This window comes from Hyaena hyaena, unplaced genomic scaffold (assembly GCF_003009895.1).
Source record: "Hyaena hyaena isolate Hyena2069 unplaced genomic scaffold, ASM300989v1 scaffold_182, whole genome shotgun sequence".
Taxonomy (NCBI): Eukaryota; Metazoa; Chordata; class Mammalia; order Carnivora; family Hyaenidae; genus Hyaena; species Hyaena hyaena.
In genome coordinates, this window is record NW_024080814.1 from 579,657 (window position 1) to 593,247 (window position 13,591).

At 39.7% G+C, this 13,591-nt stretch overlaps 1 protein-coding gene across 1 annotated transcript; it reads left to right on the plus strand.

Moving 5' to 3' along the window:
- The first annotated feature begins 2,648 nt into the window (after positions 1–2,648).
- MANSC4 (MANSC domain containing 4) lies at positions 2,649–12,536 on the plus strand. The gene is made up of 5 exons (XM_039240847.1): positions 2,649–2,697; positions 4,507–4,643; positions 7,419–7,553; positions 10,485–11,169; positions 12,530–12,536. The coding sequence occupies exons 4-5, from the start codon at positions 10,622–10,624 to the stop codon at positions 12,534–12,536; spliced, it is 555 nt and encodes a 184-aa protein (XP_039096778.1). The 5' UTR covers positions 2,649–2,697; positions 4,507–4,643; positions 7,419–7,553; positions 10,485–10,621.
- Positions 12,537–13,591: the final 1,055 nt, after the last annotated feature.

Consider the following 13,591-nt stretch of genomic DNA (forward strand, 5'->3'; position numbering starts at 1 on the left):
GTTTAGGTCTTAAGCTGGGGAATTTTGCTGGGAAACACACCCTATATCAATGAGGCTTGGACTTGGGATTTACTTGTGCCTCCGTCAGCGACAATGCCAGATTCAGTGGGTCAGCCAACAAGAACAGGCCCTTAGTCTCTTCTCTGTCCCTTTAGAATCTTTTACCAATGATGCTTTTGTTTCCAAACGTCATAGATATGCCTCTGACTGGTATTTTCTTGCCTTTTAAAAACAGACCCAAAAAATCGCTATCAAAGAATGATGCGCATTAGAAAGGCAATTCATGCACAGTAATATTATCAGAGTTAAGATCAGCTTGGACAGGGAATCTGAGGCGTAAGTCTGACAATACTGGACATTGGACCTGTAAGCCTTTTGGCCCTGATATGATGATAACATGATTTAGGACTGGAAGTATCTTAAAAGATCAAATCAGTTTACATTTCACACAGCAAGCCTTCTGTGCTCATCTAGAAATACCAAATCAAAACAATGTAAACTCCTTTACAAAAGGTCTAAAACATTAGTTCTAAGCCTCATGAAAATATTGCATATATATACCTGGTGGTGTAATTTTATAGATCTGTTATTCACTGATCAGTGAATAATAAAGACTGGCCTTTCTGGTACTATGACTCACTTCAAACACTTTATAGTAGCATGATCTGTTTTACAAAAGACTACAGGAAGGGTCAAACACAGCTGTTCCTGTAAGAATTTATGGAAAATATACCTTATGACCTAGAATGAAAAAAAAATCCAAGTATGTTTATCACAGTGTTGCTTTTAATAATGAAAGATTGGAAAACAATTGTATAATAGTAATAGTAGCTAACATTTATTGACTGCTTATTATATGACGGACACTGTTTCAGTACTTTTCATGGATTACAATACTATTTTTTATTCTATTATACAGCTGAGAAAGCTCAAGTGCAGAGTTAATTTCCATACATAGGTAGAATGAAATACCATAGAGCCGTTTACAGCTTTGGATATACAGGTAGATCTTTCTTTAGAAACCCTGAAATATATAATTTTACACTGGATTTTTTTTTTCTTTTTTTTTAGGGGGGAAGGGGCAGAGGGAAGAGAGAATCCCAAGCAGGCTTCACACTCAGCTCAGAGCCCAATGTGGGTCTCAATCTCACAACCGTGAGATCATGAATGACCTGAGCTGAAATCAAGCATTGGACACTTAACTGACTGAGCCACCCAGGCACCCCTACATTGGATTTTTAAAAAACAGTTTCTGGAACAGTATGAATCCATGTGTGTAAAATTGTATTCATATATCTATTTTTTATAGATGTGTCTTAGAAGGATGTTAACCAAAGCATTAAGATTGTAAATAAACACTTGAACAGTGTTTCTTTTTGTACTTTCATGTATGGTTTGGATTTTTAAAGTGAAATGTGTGTCACTTTAATGAAAAGCAAAATATTTTAGGAAAAAACGTCTTTTTTATTTTTTATTTTATTATTTTTATTTTTTTTAATGTTTTATTTATTTCTGAGAGACAGAGAGAGAGAGAGAGACAGCATGAGCAGAGGAGAGTCAGAGAGAGACGAAGACACAGAATCTGACACAGGCTCCAGGCTCTGAGCTGGCAGTAAGCACAGAGCCCAACACGGGGCTCGAACCCACAAACTGAGGTCATGACCTGAGCCAAAGTCGGATGCTCAACCGACTGAGCCACCCAGGTGCCCCAAAAAACATCTTTTTTAAAAACAAAACTGAAATATTTTCTTTTCACTAAAATATATGGGACGATATAAATGAGTTTAAAGTAGCACAGGTCTTCAAAATTGTCTCTATTTAATTCAGATTGAGCATCTTCATGTAGGCAAAACTTCCATTTTATATCAGTGTTCTCTGGACATCCTAGGAAATCACCTGGAACATTTATGAGACTTCTGGTTCTAGAGCAACTGAATCAGCCTCTTGGAAGAGATGAGTTTTTAACGTAAGAATCCAATTTTTGAACCCCTCTCAAGAGCATCCAGGTGGAATTACGTACAGCATGTCACTGCACTTCAGTAGTGTAATGGCTCTGAGTACTTGATAAAATTTGTACAAAGGCTATAGAGCAGTTTTTTATTCAGAGTTGCAGTTGCTTTTTGGCTTCTGCAATTTCATCTCACATGGACAAATTGTAAGACTAGATGTTTCTGGGTCACCTATCTCAACCTGTTGTGGATTCCTCCCTCTGCCCCTGCAGCGCAATTTCTCTCTCTCTGTTTCCAAATACTTGGCTCCAAGAAGTTCCGGGTTCCCAGACTGAATGTTTATGCAATCACCAAAAACATTATTGAAAAAAATTTAAAGCATACTTTTATATTGGAACTTATAGATTCTTTCAAATGCAACTTTGATCTTCACTTGAACATCATTGGGCAGAAAAGGATTAAACAAATGTGCATTGTTCCATTATCCCTGCAGGATACATGAGAACTTTAAGGAATTATATATCACACGAAAGAAACTGCATTTCATGTGACTGAAAGACACAGAGGTTAGGAGGTTAGAAAGCAGACTTTCCAGTTTATGTCCCCAGGGCATGAACTAATCTCAACTGTGGAATCTCGAGGAGAAACGAGGAGTGATCTTTTGCTCTTAACCTGTCCTTTGCTTTGCCTTTAAAAAAATCTCTTCCCTTTGCCTTTGGAACACACAGAACAGTCTGATTATTTGCAGGTAAGCAAATGAAACTTGCTTTCTATGAGAAGTTCAATAGAATAGAGTATTTATCATTTTTAGTTTAGTTGATGTGGCTAATGCAAGATTAGGAGTTAATTGATGATATATAATTTTTGCTTGGGAGAAAGTGAAATGTTATGTTTTTAAAGTCACTCAGTCTTGTGAATATTTTCATCTTATTATTGATTATTAAATTATATGTTTCTAAAATCAAAGGATATGTGATCAACTATTTTGCAAAACAGGTGGAGAGATGAAAATTCAAAGAATATTAACATTTTTCTGTCAAGTAAGTGAATGAGTCAGTGTGCGAAAGGTATAAAAGAAACCTAGATCACAAGATTAAAAAGCTGCATCTTCTTCTTCTTTTTTTTTAAATGAGCATTACAGTACTTTATAACAAAAGCTGATTTTCACTTATGCTTTGTATAAAAATGGATACACAAAAGCAAGAGTTTTATGCTTTGAACTAATTTGTCATCTTGGACATCATCACAGGATATGGAACCCACAATCTTCACAAAAGTAAGAGGCCATTTTTGCTGCCTTTAGTATCTTTTCAAATGTTTTGGTCTTGCAGTTAAAGTAATTTTATTAATATTTAGACCTGGGTTGTGCTCTGTGCTAACAGCTCAGAGCCTGGAGCCTGCTTCAGATCTGTATCTCCCTCTCTCTCTACCCCATTCCTGCTTGTGTTCTCTCTCTCTCAAAAATAAATAAACATTAAAAAAAGAAAGAAAGAAATTTAAAACCCTGTTATCATTTCCCGAATACACGTTTCTTGGCAACTAGTTCTGCTTCAGAGATACTGTGCCTTCATGTATATGCTTCAGAAAGAAGTCTCCTTTATAACATGCAAACATGAATATCAGAAAACAGATTAAACAGACCTTATTTTGAACTTCCTCACAATTTCCACTATAATGCTTTTCATTTATGCTTTTTTAAAGAAAGCTTGCGGCTAGACTTTTTTTTTGGGGGGGGGGTGGAAGGGGAAGCCTAGCTCCAAGAAGTGACAGGGATCCACATTCAGTGTTTTCCAAATCACTGCAAAATTAAAACTATTTTTTTTCTTTTTCAGTGTTCATTTACTTTCAAGTTTTGTTTTGTTTTTAATAAGAGAAATGTAAACCAGTGCACAAACTGGCGTTCTAATGAACCTGAATACTAGGACGTAAATTCAAAGGAAAAAAAGTGATTAAAAAAACAAATCTGCAGTCACAGGTTCCTTTAAAGCTGTGTAGAAGTGCCCTTACAAAAACATGTCTTGTTTCTGGTGACATGGATCCTTCTTTATCTGACATCAAGTGACTAAATTATTGTTTTCCTCAGAAAGACTCTTGGCTAGGATTTCCATTCGTCTTTATATTTACTTAGGGAGAGGTGTCTGTGACTATTCCCTTTCAGAAAAAGAAGAAAAGCAGAGGAGAGAATCCACGTCTTCAAGAGGCTAAAGGATAGAGTACCGAAATGGCCTGGAAAATGTTCAAAAGTAACCTCAGAAAGTCAAATGGTCACTTAGGGCTCGGCTGGGAAGAAACAAAAGACAAATCAATATGCAGTCAAAGACTGGTTTCGTTTTTCTAGAAGGCGACCCTCCCAGAGAGTCCCTCAGCAACAGCTCTGAAGTTCCAGAAACTGTCCAGAAGACTGACGGTCAGCTTCAGCAGCTGTCTGGGACTCAGGTTCCTCGACCAGTCTTTATGCCAGGAACATGCATGCGGCAGTGGCGGCAGCCAGCATAATACTGCTCCTAAGCATGGTGTGGGCCTCACACTCTCTCTGCTCACCCACCATTTTTTACAGAGACTGCTGGATCCGTCGCTTTCCGGGTCTTCTGGTTGACCTGGAGGAGTCTCAGAAGCTGGGAGCTCAGTTCCTGAAGTATTATTCTGAAAGCACGGGCCAGAAATGCAGCAGGAGCTGCTGCCTTAGGAAGGATGGTAAGTGTGAAAGATACGCCTGGGCAAGAATCAGGAGAAACTGACAAAATGAAGACTAAGTAAGGAGCCCTAGGTAGAGGTTCCTGATAAAGATGAACAGGACTAGGGGCGCCTGGGCGGCTTAGTCGGTTAAGCGTCTGACTTTCGCTAAGGTCATGATCTCGCGGTTCGTGGGTTCGAGCCCCGCGTCGGGCTCTGTGCTGACTGCCGGCTCGGAGCCTGGAGCCTGTTTCAGAGTCTGTGACTCCCTCTCTCTCTGACCCTCCCCTGCTCACGCCGTCTCTCTCTCTCTCCTAGAAATAAATTAAAAAAAAAAAAAGATGAACAGGACTAGGGGAGATGAAGGAGAGCCATGGGGAGGGAAGAGAGCTGGAGACTGAGACTGCCTTTCCGGTCTGGGTCAGGGCTGGCTCAGTTTACAAATCTGTTAATGACCCGGAATGCCATGGAAACTACAGGTAACAGAGAATCTTCTTTTCCTCACTGAAGGGCTAAATGAAAATATTTCCTTGAGGGTTAACTAACAATATTTCTTAGCCCCAAATATGGCATATTTGATCTCAAAAGTATTTATAATTCCCCTATCAAAGTTCTCTTGGTGATACTGGTATTTCAGGTTTTTGAAATGTGTTCACTTGTGTTGACCAAATGTGGGCTGCATTAAATAGGAATTTAGATTGTGATCGATGTTTTGAAAGACATAGGCAGAAATATGTCAAAAGGCAAAAAGAAAGAAAAGCATACTTTCAAAATATTCTGATTTTTTTGGTCTGAAATCCAGAATCAAGATTAAACATCATCCATGTAATATGATCAAGGTTTACAATTAGGAAAACATTTCATTATTGCAGAATTTCAAGCTATAATTGTCTAAACACTTCTTTCACTAGTTCTTCATTTTTCCAAGATTTTAAAGCTACTTGGAAAGAAACAGCAAAAGCAACACACTTGAAAATAATTCTCTTGGTTGTTTCACACTTTCTTTCCATGGTTTGATACCAACTTATTAATTGCCAATGCTTCCTGTCCAAGTACTCATGTAAGATTTCTGGGATGCAGACTGAATCTACTAGAAGGGTGTAAACCGACCACAGTATGAGAAGCTGTCCCAGACTAAACCCTCAAAAGATAATCAGGCACAGAAGGGAGCAATTGATTTATTAAAGGGAAATCTTTCTGAGAAGGTTGCCAATTCAGACTTTCACCTTAGAGATGCTTCTGATTCCCATAAGCCTTGAGGGAAGGTAGGTGGGAGGGAGGCAGGGGGGGGGGGTGGATACGTCTCAGCATTTTCCCATGGCATCAGCTTACCTGACTGTCCACCACAGGGAAAGTTTGTCCTCTGAACTTCCAGGGACACTATACGCATCCAGTAGAATTCCATGATTTTAGAGCCTCTGCAGTTTCCAAGTTGTGGTTTTCTTCCTCTAGAAGAAAGGGCACGAACACACGTCTCTGTTTTTAGCTGGGAGCCAGAACTTTAAAAAGCCACAGTCGGGCAATAGCTAACCTGCTTGGAGCTGGAACTCTGAGGTATACACAAAGAGGAATAGAAAACATCTTTTAAAATTGTTCTCTACAGCATCAACTACTTGCTTATCAGAAATTTAGACATCTAAATTTGAATGTATTTTAGTCCTTTCCCTTGAACTTGACAGCACAGTCTTGGAATGTATTTTAGGACAGAAGTGAATTCTGTCCTATTCTTCACCTACTGAAAGACGAAAGAGTGCAGAAACATGGGCAGTCCCAGAAACAATGGGGGCGGGGGAGGGGGAAGATGCAACTGGCCACAGTTAACCTTACACAGAAGCAGCACAGGTTTTGCTGGCAGCAATTCCACAACAGCCTTAGGCATCGTCTGAGGTCTGGTAATTGCTTGCCCCCTCTCTGTAATCTTCTTTTATTAAAGAAGTTGATACCATTGGCCAGTGGATGTTTCCCAGCAACACGGTGCTTACTCACTGCAGCGGGAGGGAAATCTGTGTTGCCCTTTAAGGAGGACAGACTGAAGACTGGCACTCCACAAATCCGACTGAAGTTTTCCAGAAATAATATGATATGTTGTAAGGAGCAAACTTACTTAGTAAAGGGGAGGCAGCATGAGTAATGGATGTTCCCCTACTCAGTAGAATTCCAAATCCTAACATCCCTGATGGTCAACTCTCTTCCTCTTTAAATGATACTGAACAGGCTTTTCATTGGACGTGGTTTGCAACATGGGGCTAGTGCTCCCCTTTAATCAGGGTCAGAGTCACGTTCACCTGACCTGCTGCCTGTCCACCACTGGGGCCTTTCCCAGTAACGCCGTTTTTTGCCTTCCCACTACCCCCTCCCTCCTTTGTTATAGCATTTGTCACTTTGTTTTCTTACTTCTTTCTCTGATGAACTCAGAGAAACGTTAGCTTTCTGAGATGGCCTCGCACCTAGAAATCTGATATGTATAAATCCCCAGAGGTTTCTGTAGCCAACTGAACTTTTCCTGAACATAAAATGCTGGGATTGGGAAACGATTCCAGGTAACCCTGTGTGGAATGGAATGTGTAAAAGATTAGAGAAAATTAGTGGATAGTGTCTTTCAAAAGGCATTTTCCATATTCATACAAACAGTTACTATAGTTCACAGTGTTCTATGGAATATCTGAACATAGCCTTGCAATGTATTGCTTGCTGTTAATCGGATGCTCTTGAAAGAAATGTTAAGTTACTCAGAGCTCATCAAGCCAGTAGAAACCAAGACCATCTGCAGATGCACCTTGCCTGTTTTCCTTTCAGTTTCCTGTAACGTGGCTGTCTTCTACCATGATCCTATTCACGACAATGTCAACTGCCTCCATATTCACTGCCCAACGCTGGAAAGCTGTGTATTAGAGCCTGGAACCAGTGCCATTTTATACAACATAACAGAAGGTAATGATTTATGGGTTTGTTTTTTTTTTTAATTTTGAAGAATATTGATTATATTCTAGTAGAGACATATAACCTAAAAGCTAGTTGTCAGTAACAATGTGCGAACCCCTGAATCACTCTTTTCCAGTGATCTCTATCTGGAAAAGTTTGGGGCATCCAGGGAAGAAAACTAGAAGGATATTCCCCTTAGTTTGACATGTTCAGCAATGATGAGCTCATTCCAGATGATCACACATCACGCGTGACTGAAGAAGAGCGTAAGCATTACATTTATTCCAGGGGCCCCTAGCAAGGGCCAAAAATAGGCATTTCAACCACAGTGGCAAAGGATGCTACCAGGAAATAAATAAAATTGCTTAATGACAGTTTTGAGGTCCACTGACAACACATGCAAGGATTCTACAGACGTGGATGTCAAGGATAGGGAAATGCACTTACTAACATGTTAGGATACCAGTGGTCCCAAAATAACCAGTATATTTTATTTTAGAAAACTACCCATTTTAATTGACCCTTGCTTATATATAATCTCAGGGTGCAATTTGATAAAGATGAAAAAATAGACTTTTGCCACCAAAATACAAAGAAGATCAATTTCGTCATCAATTTGTACTTAGTGAAAACCTAACGCTTCAGGCTGTGTGCAGCATCGCAGAAGATTGCAGCCATCTCTCTGTCTCCGAGTTCCTTACAGTCTAGCTGATGTGACAAGTCTCACAATTAGTGTAAAAAGTGTAACCGAATACAAAAATGTGTGACACTTCCCCAAGTACAAGCACCCAAAAGAAGAGGGGACTAAAGAAAGCTAAATTCAGAAGCAGCCTCATGGAAGAGACCAGGCAGAGACAAGATACAGAGTTCGGTATCACACATGGAGAAAACAAGTCTAGCTACAAAAGGGGCACATTTGGGGTTGCAATGAAAATATGGGTAAGATAGGGTAGGCCAGGTCACAAAAAAGGGCTTTGGACAGGGTAGAATTTTGGTTTGACTCTGACAGGAATAGTGAACCAGCAAACGTATTTAGTGAGAAACTGCCATCATGAAAGTGACGAGTCTGCTTGTCTTTAGTCAAGGAAGATTATACGTGAGATGCAAGTCAGGAAATCTAGTCAGGGAGGCATGAGATCTGGCTACAGTAAAGAGGAGGGACGATTACCAGAACATTGGGAAGGAACTTGATAAGATGTAGTTACTTTTTGGAGGAAGAAAAAGGAGAGAGAGGAATCGAAAATGTGCTGCGATACATACAGATTGCAGCATGGGTGATGAAGACTGGTGATGCCACGGAATGTGACAAAGCGCCAGACAACATGACGTTGGTTCTGGGAATGTTCAGTGATGACGCAAGATGCCCAGGTGGAAACCTTCAGTGGAGCACGGGAGAAATGAGGCCAGCGACCAAGAAAGAGGAAATAACTGGTGATATGGATTTCAGTGCCACCGATGTAGTGGTTGAAGATAATTGTGTGTGTGTGTGTGTGTGTGTGTGTGTGTGTGTGTGGTGAGATGAAGAGAAAATTCAGCAGAAGACAAAGGACTAAAGATTGTGAAAGGTATACAACCAGTTAGGACCAAGAAGAGAACCAGCAAAAGAAAGGAAAAATGAGAGGCAGGCCGTCTGGGTAAAGTGCCAAGGGAGTCTGTGCCTCATGGAGTCACGTACGGGAGAATTTTCAGGAACGGAGGGCCAGCAGTGACGAGGATAAGAGACTGCCAAAGCAGTGAGACTGGTCAGGAAATAGCGAAAGTACTGATTACCTCAGAAGCATATTCTGACAGAAGAGTGGGGATGGGACAAGATGACAGAAGGCAAAAACCAAAGAAAGGAAACGGATGTTAGTATGTCTAGAGGGAGAGAGACACAGAAACTGATTGATAGCAGGGACAACGGGAAAGCTGTTGAGTTTTTTTCCTTCCCCTTTACAGATGGAGCAATGTTTGTACATATTTGAAGTCAGGGAAGGGATTTCCTTTACAAGGAGAGAAAATACTGAAGACAAAGTCAGGACCCTCAGGAACTGAGAAGGGATCAAAGTGAGGGCTTTGCTCATGATTTCTAACACAGTTACACTTCTCAGGCTCTATTTTTTAAAACTTTAAATTTTTTGTATGTTTTATTTAAAATTGTTTTAATGCTTTATTTATTTCTTAGAGAGAGAGAGAGAGAGTGTGTGTGTGTGAGCAGGGAAGGGTCAGAGAAAGCGGGAGATACAGAATCTGAAACAGGCTCCAGGCTCTGAGCTGTCAGCACAGAGCCCGACACAGGGCTCAAACCCATGAACCGTGAAACCATGGCCTGAGCTGAAGTCAGATGCTTAACCGACTGAGCCACCCAGGCGCCCCTGTATGTTTTATTTTATATTAGACACACACACACACACACACACAGAGAGAGAGAGAGAGAGAGAGAGAGAGAGAGAGAGAGAGCAAGCGAGCAGGGGAGGGTTAGAGAGACAGAGACAGAATCCAAAGCAGGCTCCAGGCTCCCAGCTGTCAGCACAGAGCCCCATGAGGGGCTCAAACTCACAAGCACTGAGCCGAAGTCAGATACTTAACAGACTGAGCCACCCAGGTGCCTCTTAAAACTTTATTTTAAAATGCTATATATCTCAAATGGCTACTGGGTTGTTTTTTTGTTTTTGTTTTTGTTTTTTTTCTTTTTTTGCAGTTCCTGTATTAACACTGTCTATTGTTACCCAAATGCCCAGGTAGATGCAAAGAATCCTCCACGAAGTAGCCAAACTTGTTCATAACAGAAAGTGTCCTAGAAAGTTAAGATAAATTCAGATGCGGCCAGTATGTTTCTAAGGCTTTCAGAAGTATGCGATAGTGGAACTTGAACTTAAACTCAGTTCACTAACTTGGTGGCAAATCCAAGACTCCTCCAAGTCTTCTTACTTATAATAAGACTTCTTATTTATCTTTCAGGTATAGATCCAGATTTGCTGGTTTTTGAACAATCACCTCCTACATATCTAAATACCCGTTCATCTAATACAGGGGACAGACTAAGGATTCTAAAAGCTGCGAACATAGGTAAACACCAAAGCACCACGATAAACCCAATGCCACCGTCAGTAGAGGCACCATCATCAAACACACATCAAGATTTGGTTGTAAACACAAACAAGACCAGGTCTTCCAAGGAACTAACCACAGATTCTTGGGCAAGTTTCATTTCCCTGAATAAGTCCATTACCACAGAGGTGAATATGGTGTCACGCAGTACTGATCTCATCAACAATCCAGATAACAAGACTGTTTCTCCTTTCTTTATGCCGGTAGACACAAAACTTTTTCCTAGGCCTGTTCCATCCCGACTCAACAGTAGCAAACAACTACTAAACAAAACCAAGGGGTACAACAGCAGAAACCACACATCTGAGGATGAAGACATGACACCTGACGGGGCATCTGTGACTCCAAATATATGGCTGGCTCTGGTGGCCTCTGTCATCTTTCTTTGCTGTTGTATAATCATCCTGGCATCTGGATGCTGTAGAAAGCAGAGGCAGTATAAACCAGGGCAGAGAAAGTCAGGACCCAGGCAAATTAAAAAATTTAACACTCTGGGGGCGTCTGGGTGGCTTAGTCGGTTAAGCGTCCGACTGTCGCTTAGGTCATGATCTCGTGGTTCGTGGGTTCGAGCCCCGCGTTGGGCTCTGTGCTGACTGCCAGCTCAGAGCCTGGAGCCTGTTTCAGAGTCTGTGACTCCCTCTCTCTCTGACCCTCGCCTGCTCACGCTGTCTCTCTCTCTCTCCTAGAAATAAATAAAACATTAAAAAAAAATTTAACACTCTGAAGGAGAACTCTTAATGGTAAAAGTTACAGGGAGAGTGTAAGCTTACAAGAGTATCATTTTTATTTTCTGTAAAACAAGGGCAGTCTGGTTAAAAAATAATAATTGCAAAAAAAAAAATAATTGCACAGAATGCTCACTCCTACCAATCTCTAAAAAAAGGCCAATGCTTGGTAAACTTAACCGCTTTTTAAAAAGTTATTTCCATTTTTCAAAGTGTACCCTTTGCCAAAGTTCCAGAATTCTGACCCCTGTAGTTATTCAGCATTGAATGAGAGATAGGGTTCTAAGTGCTATGCATGTATTCACTCATTGATTTCTTATAACTTTATGAGTTAGGTGTGCTTTTTATTAACCATTATAGTATTATTGTCACATTTTACAGACGAGGAAAATGAGAAGAGAGGCTATCTTGCCTAAAGTCACACACCCAGTAAGTAGTGAAGCCAGGACTTAATAGGCAATTGGGTTCAAAAGTTCATGCTTGAAATCACTCTCAGACTGAAAGCCTCCATTTTCCCAAAGTGCATGGAAAAAAGATACAAAGAGGAAAATATCATATCTGTCTACTGTCAAGGGCAAATTATTATCATGTATGTTAATAAAATCTTGTAGTGGTTTGAACAGAAGAGCATTATTATTAGTTACTAACCCAGGTGCAAGTGCTACCTATTTTTATATAGTTTTCATGTTCAACTGATTAATTCTTTTAAATCCTAATCCATCTTCATTTTCTGAAGCTGACATGTCTTTAAATAACCTTGGTACTGGAACCTTTGGGTTTTGTGTTGATCTCTGTTGAATAGTTTTAGTGGGAGTTTTAGTTTACATCCCTCACTTGTTTTTTATACATTGTTTTCCCAGGTGCAAATATTAGCTGTAGACATTTCAGCTCTATCCAAATTTTACACCAGATCTACCTTCCTGAATCTTACATTCAGACTCCCAAGTGCAGATACCTTTAATTCAAGTCTCCATTGATTTTGAACTTTAGGCCCTTCATCTCATCCCTGAAACTCGTTTTAAACGTGAGGACAAATATTAAAAGACAGGCAATAAGCATGAAGAATAGGTAAGAGGAAACCCTATTATAGGATTAATAAAATAGTAGTTCTCTCTTATGTTAAAACAAATTGCCCAGTGGTTTAAGAGGTGGTTCTGTTTCTTTCCCTAGCTGTTGATACGCTGGGGTGGGCGGGGTGGGGGGGAGATGTCTATTTCTTTTTTAATATAAGAAAAAATTTTACAAAATCTCTACCAGTGGAAAATTAGCCACAATAAAAGTCTGAAAAAAAAGTGTGGAAAAAGTGTGGAAAAAAATTCATCAATTTTCCCTTACTTGCTAGTCATAATATTAAATATAACTTTTGTCATTCCTAATTCACTAGGGGAAGTCCCATACTATGTAGGGAGGATATAAAGATTTAAATTATCCTAAATTTATATTTAAATAAATAATTCAAGAAGCAGTCTTTAAATATTATTTGTATATATAATCTTTTAAAAGGTTATTTACTTTAAAAAAATATATACACATTGTTTAAAGGTTTCCTGAAAAACTAGGGCTGCTAGAAAGTTTTTTCTTCCGAGGTTTCTCAGAATTTGCTCCTTCCCGAAAATTGATGGTTTTATAGAAATGACCATCATTTGAGAAAACATATTTACCTGTGTAAGAAAACAAACTCACACTCCTCTTCTTCAACTGCCTTTGACCATGAGATAAACTGAGTGAATTTAGAGCACAGATGCAACCAGACCAGAGTCAGTCAGGAAGCGAAAACTGCCTGGCCTAAAAACCATGTCCTTCCTGGAAGCCAAAAGGACCAAAGAGAACATGTGAATAGAATTTAAACCTTTCTTAAGAAACAAAGATTCTCAAGGTCCAGTTAACCACCAAGGCCAAGACTGTTACACTCAATTGCAAAGTAACCATGATACTGAAATCTTTCCAACATTGTAACGAGCCAGACATCTTTTAAAAAGTCTGTAATTGGCCAGGATTACAAAATACTTACCAATGTTGGGAAGAATATATGCAAAGAAAGAACTAACGGATGCTACAATTAAGAAAACAGATTTGTCCTATTTCTTAGTTGCCTATGTGTTTAAGCAACTTCTGAGTTATGTAACTTTTAAGAGTTTGAGGTCAGCAGCGACTATCAATGTAGCAAATATCCCCTAGACTTTTCATTATAAGGATACATATGTTCATGTTCATTGTATATATTGGCTCAAT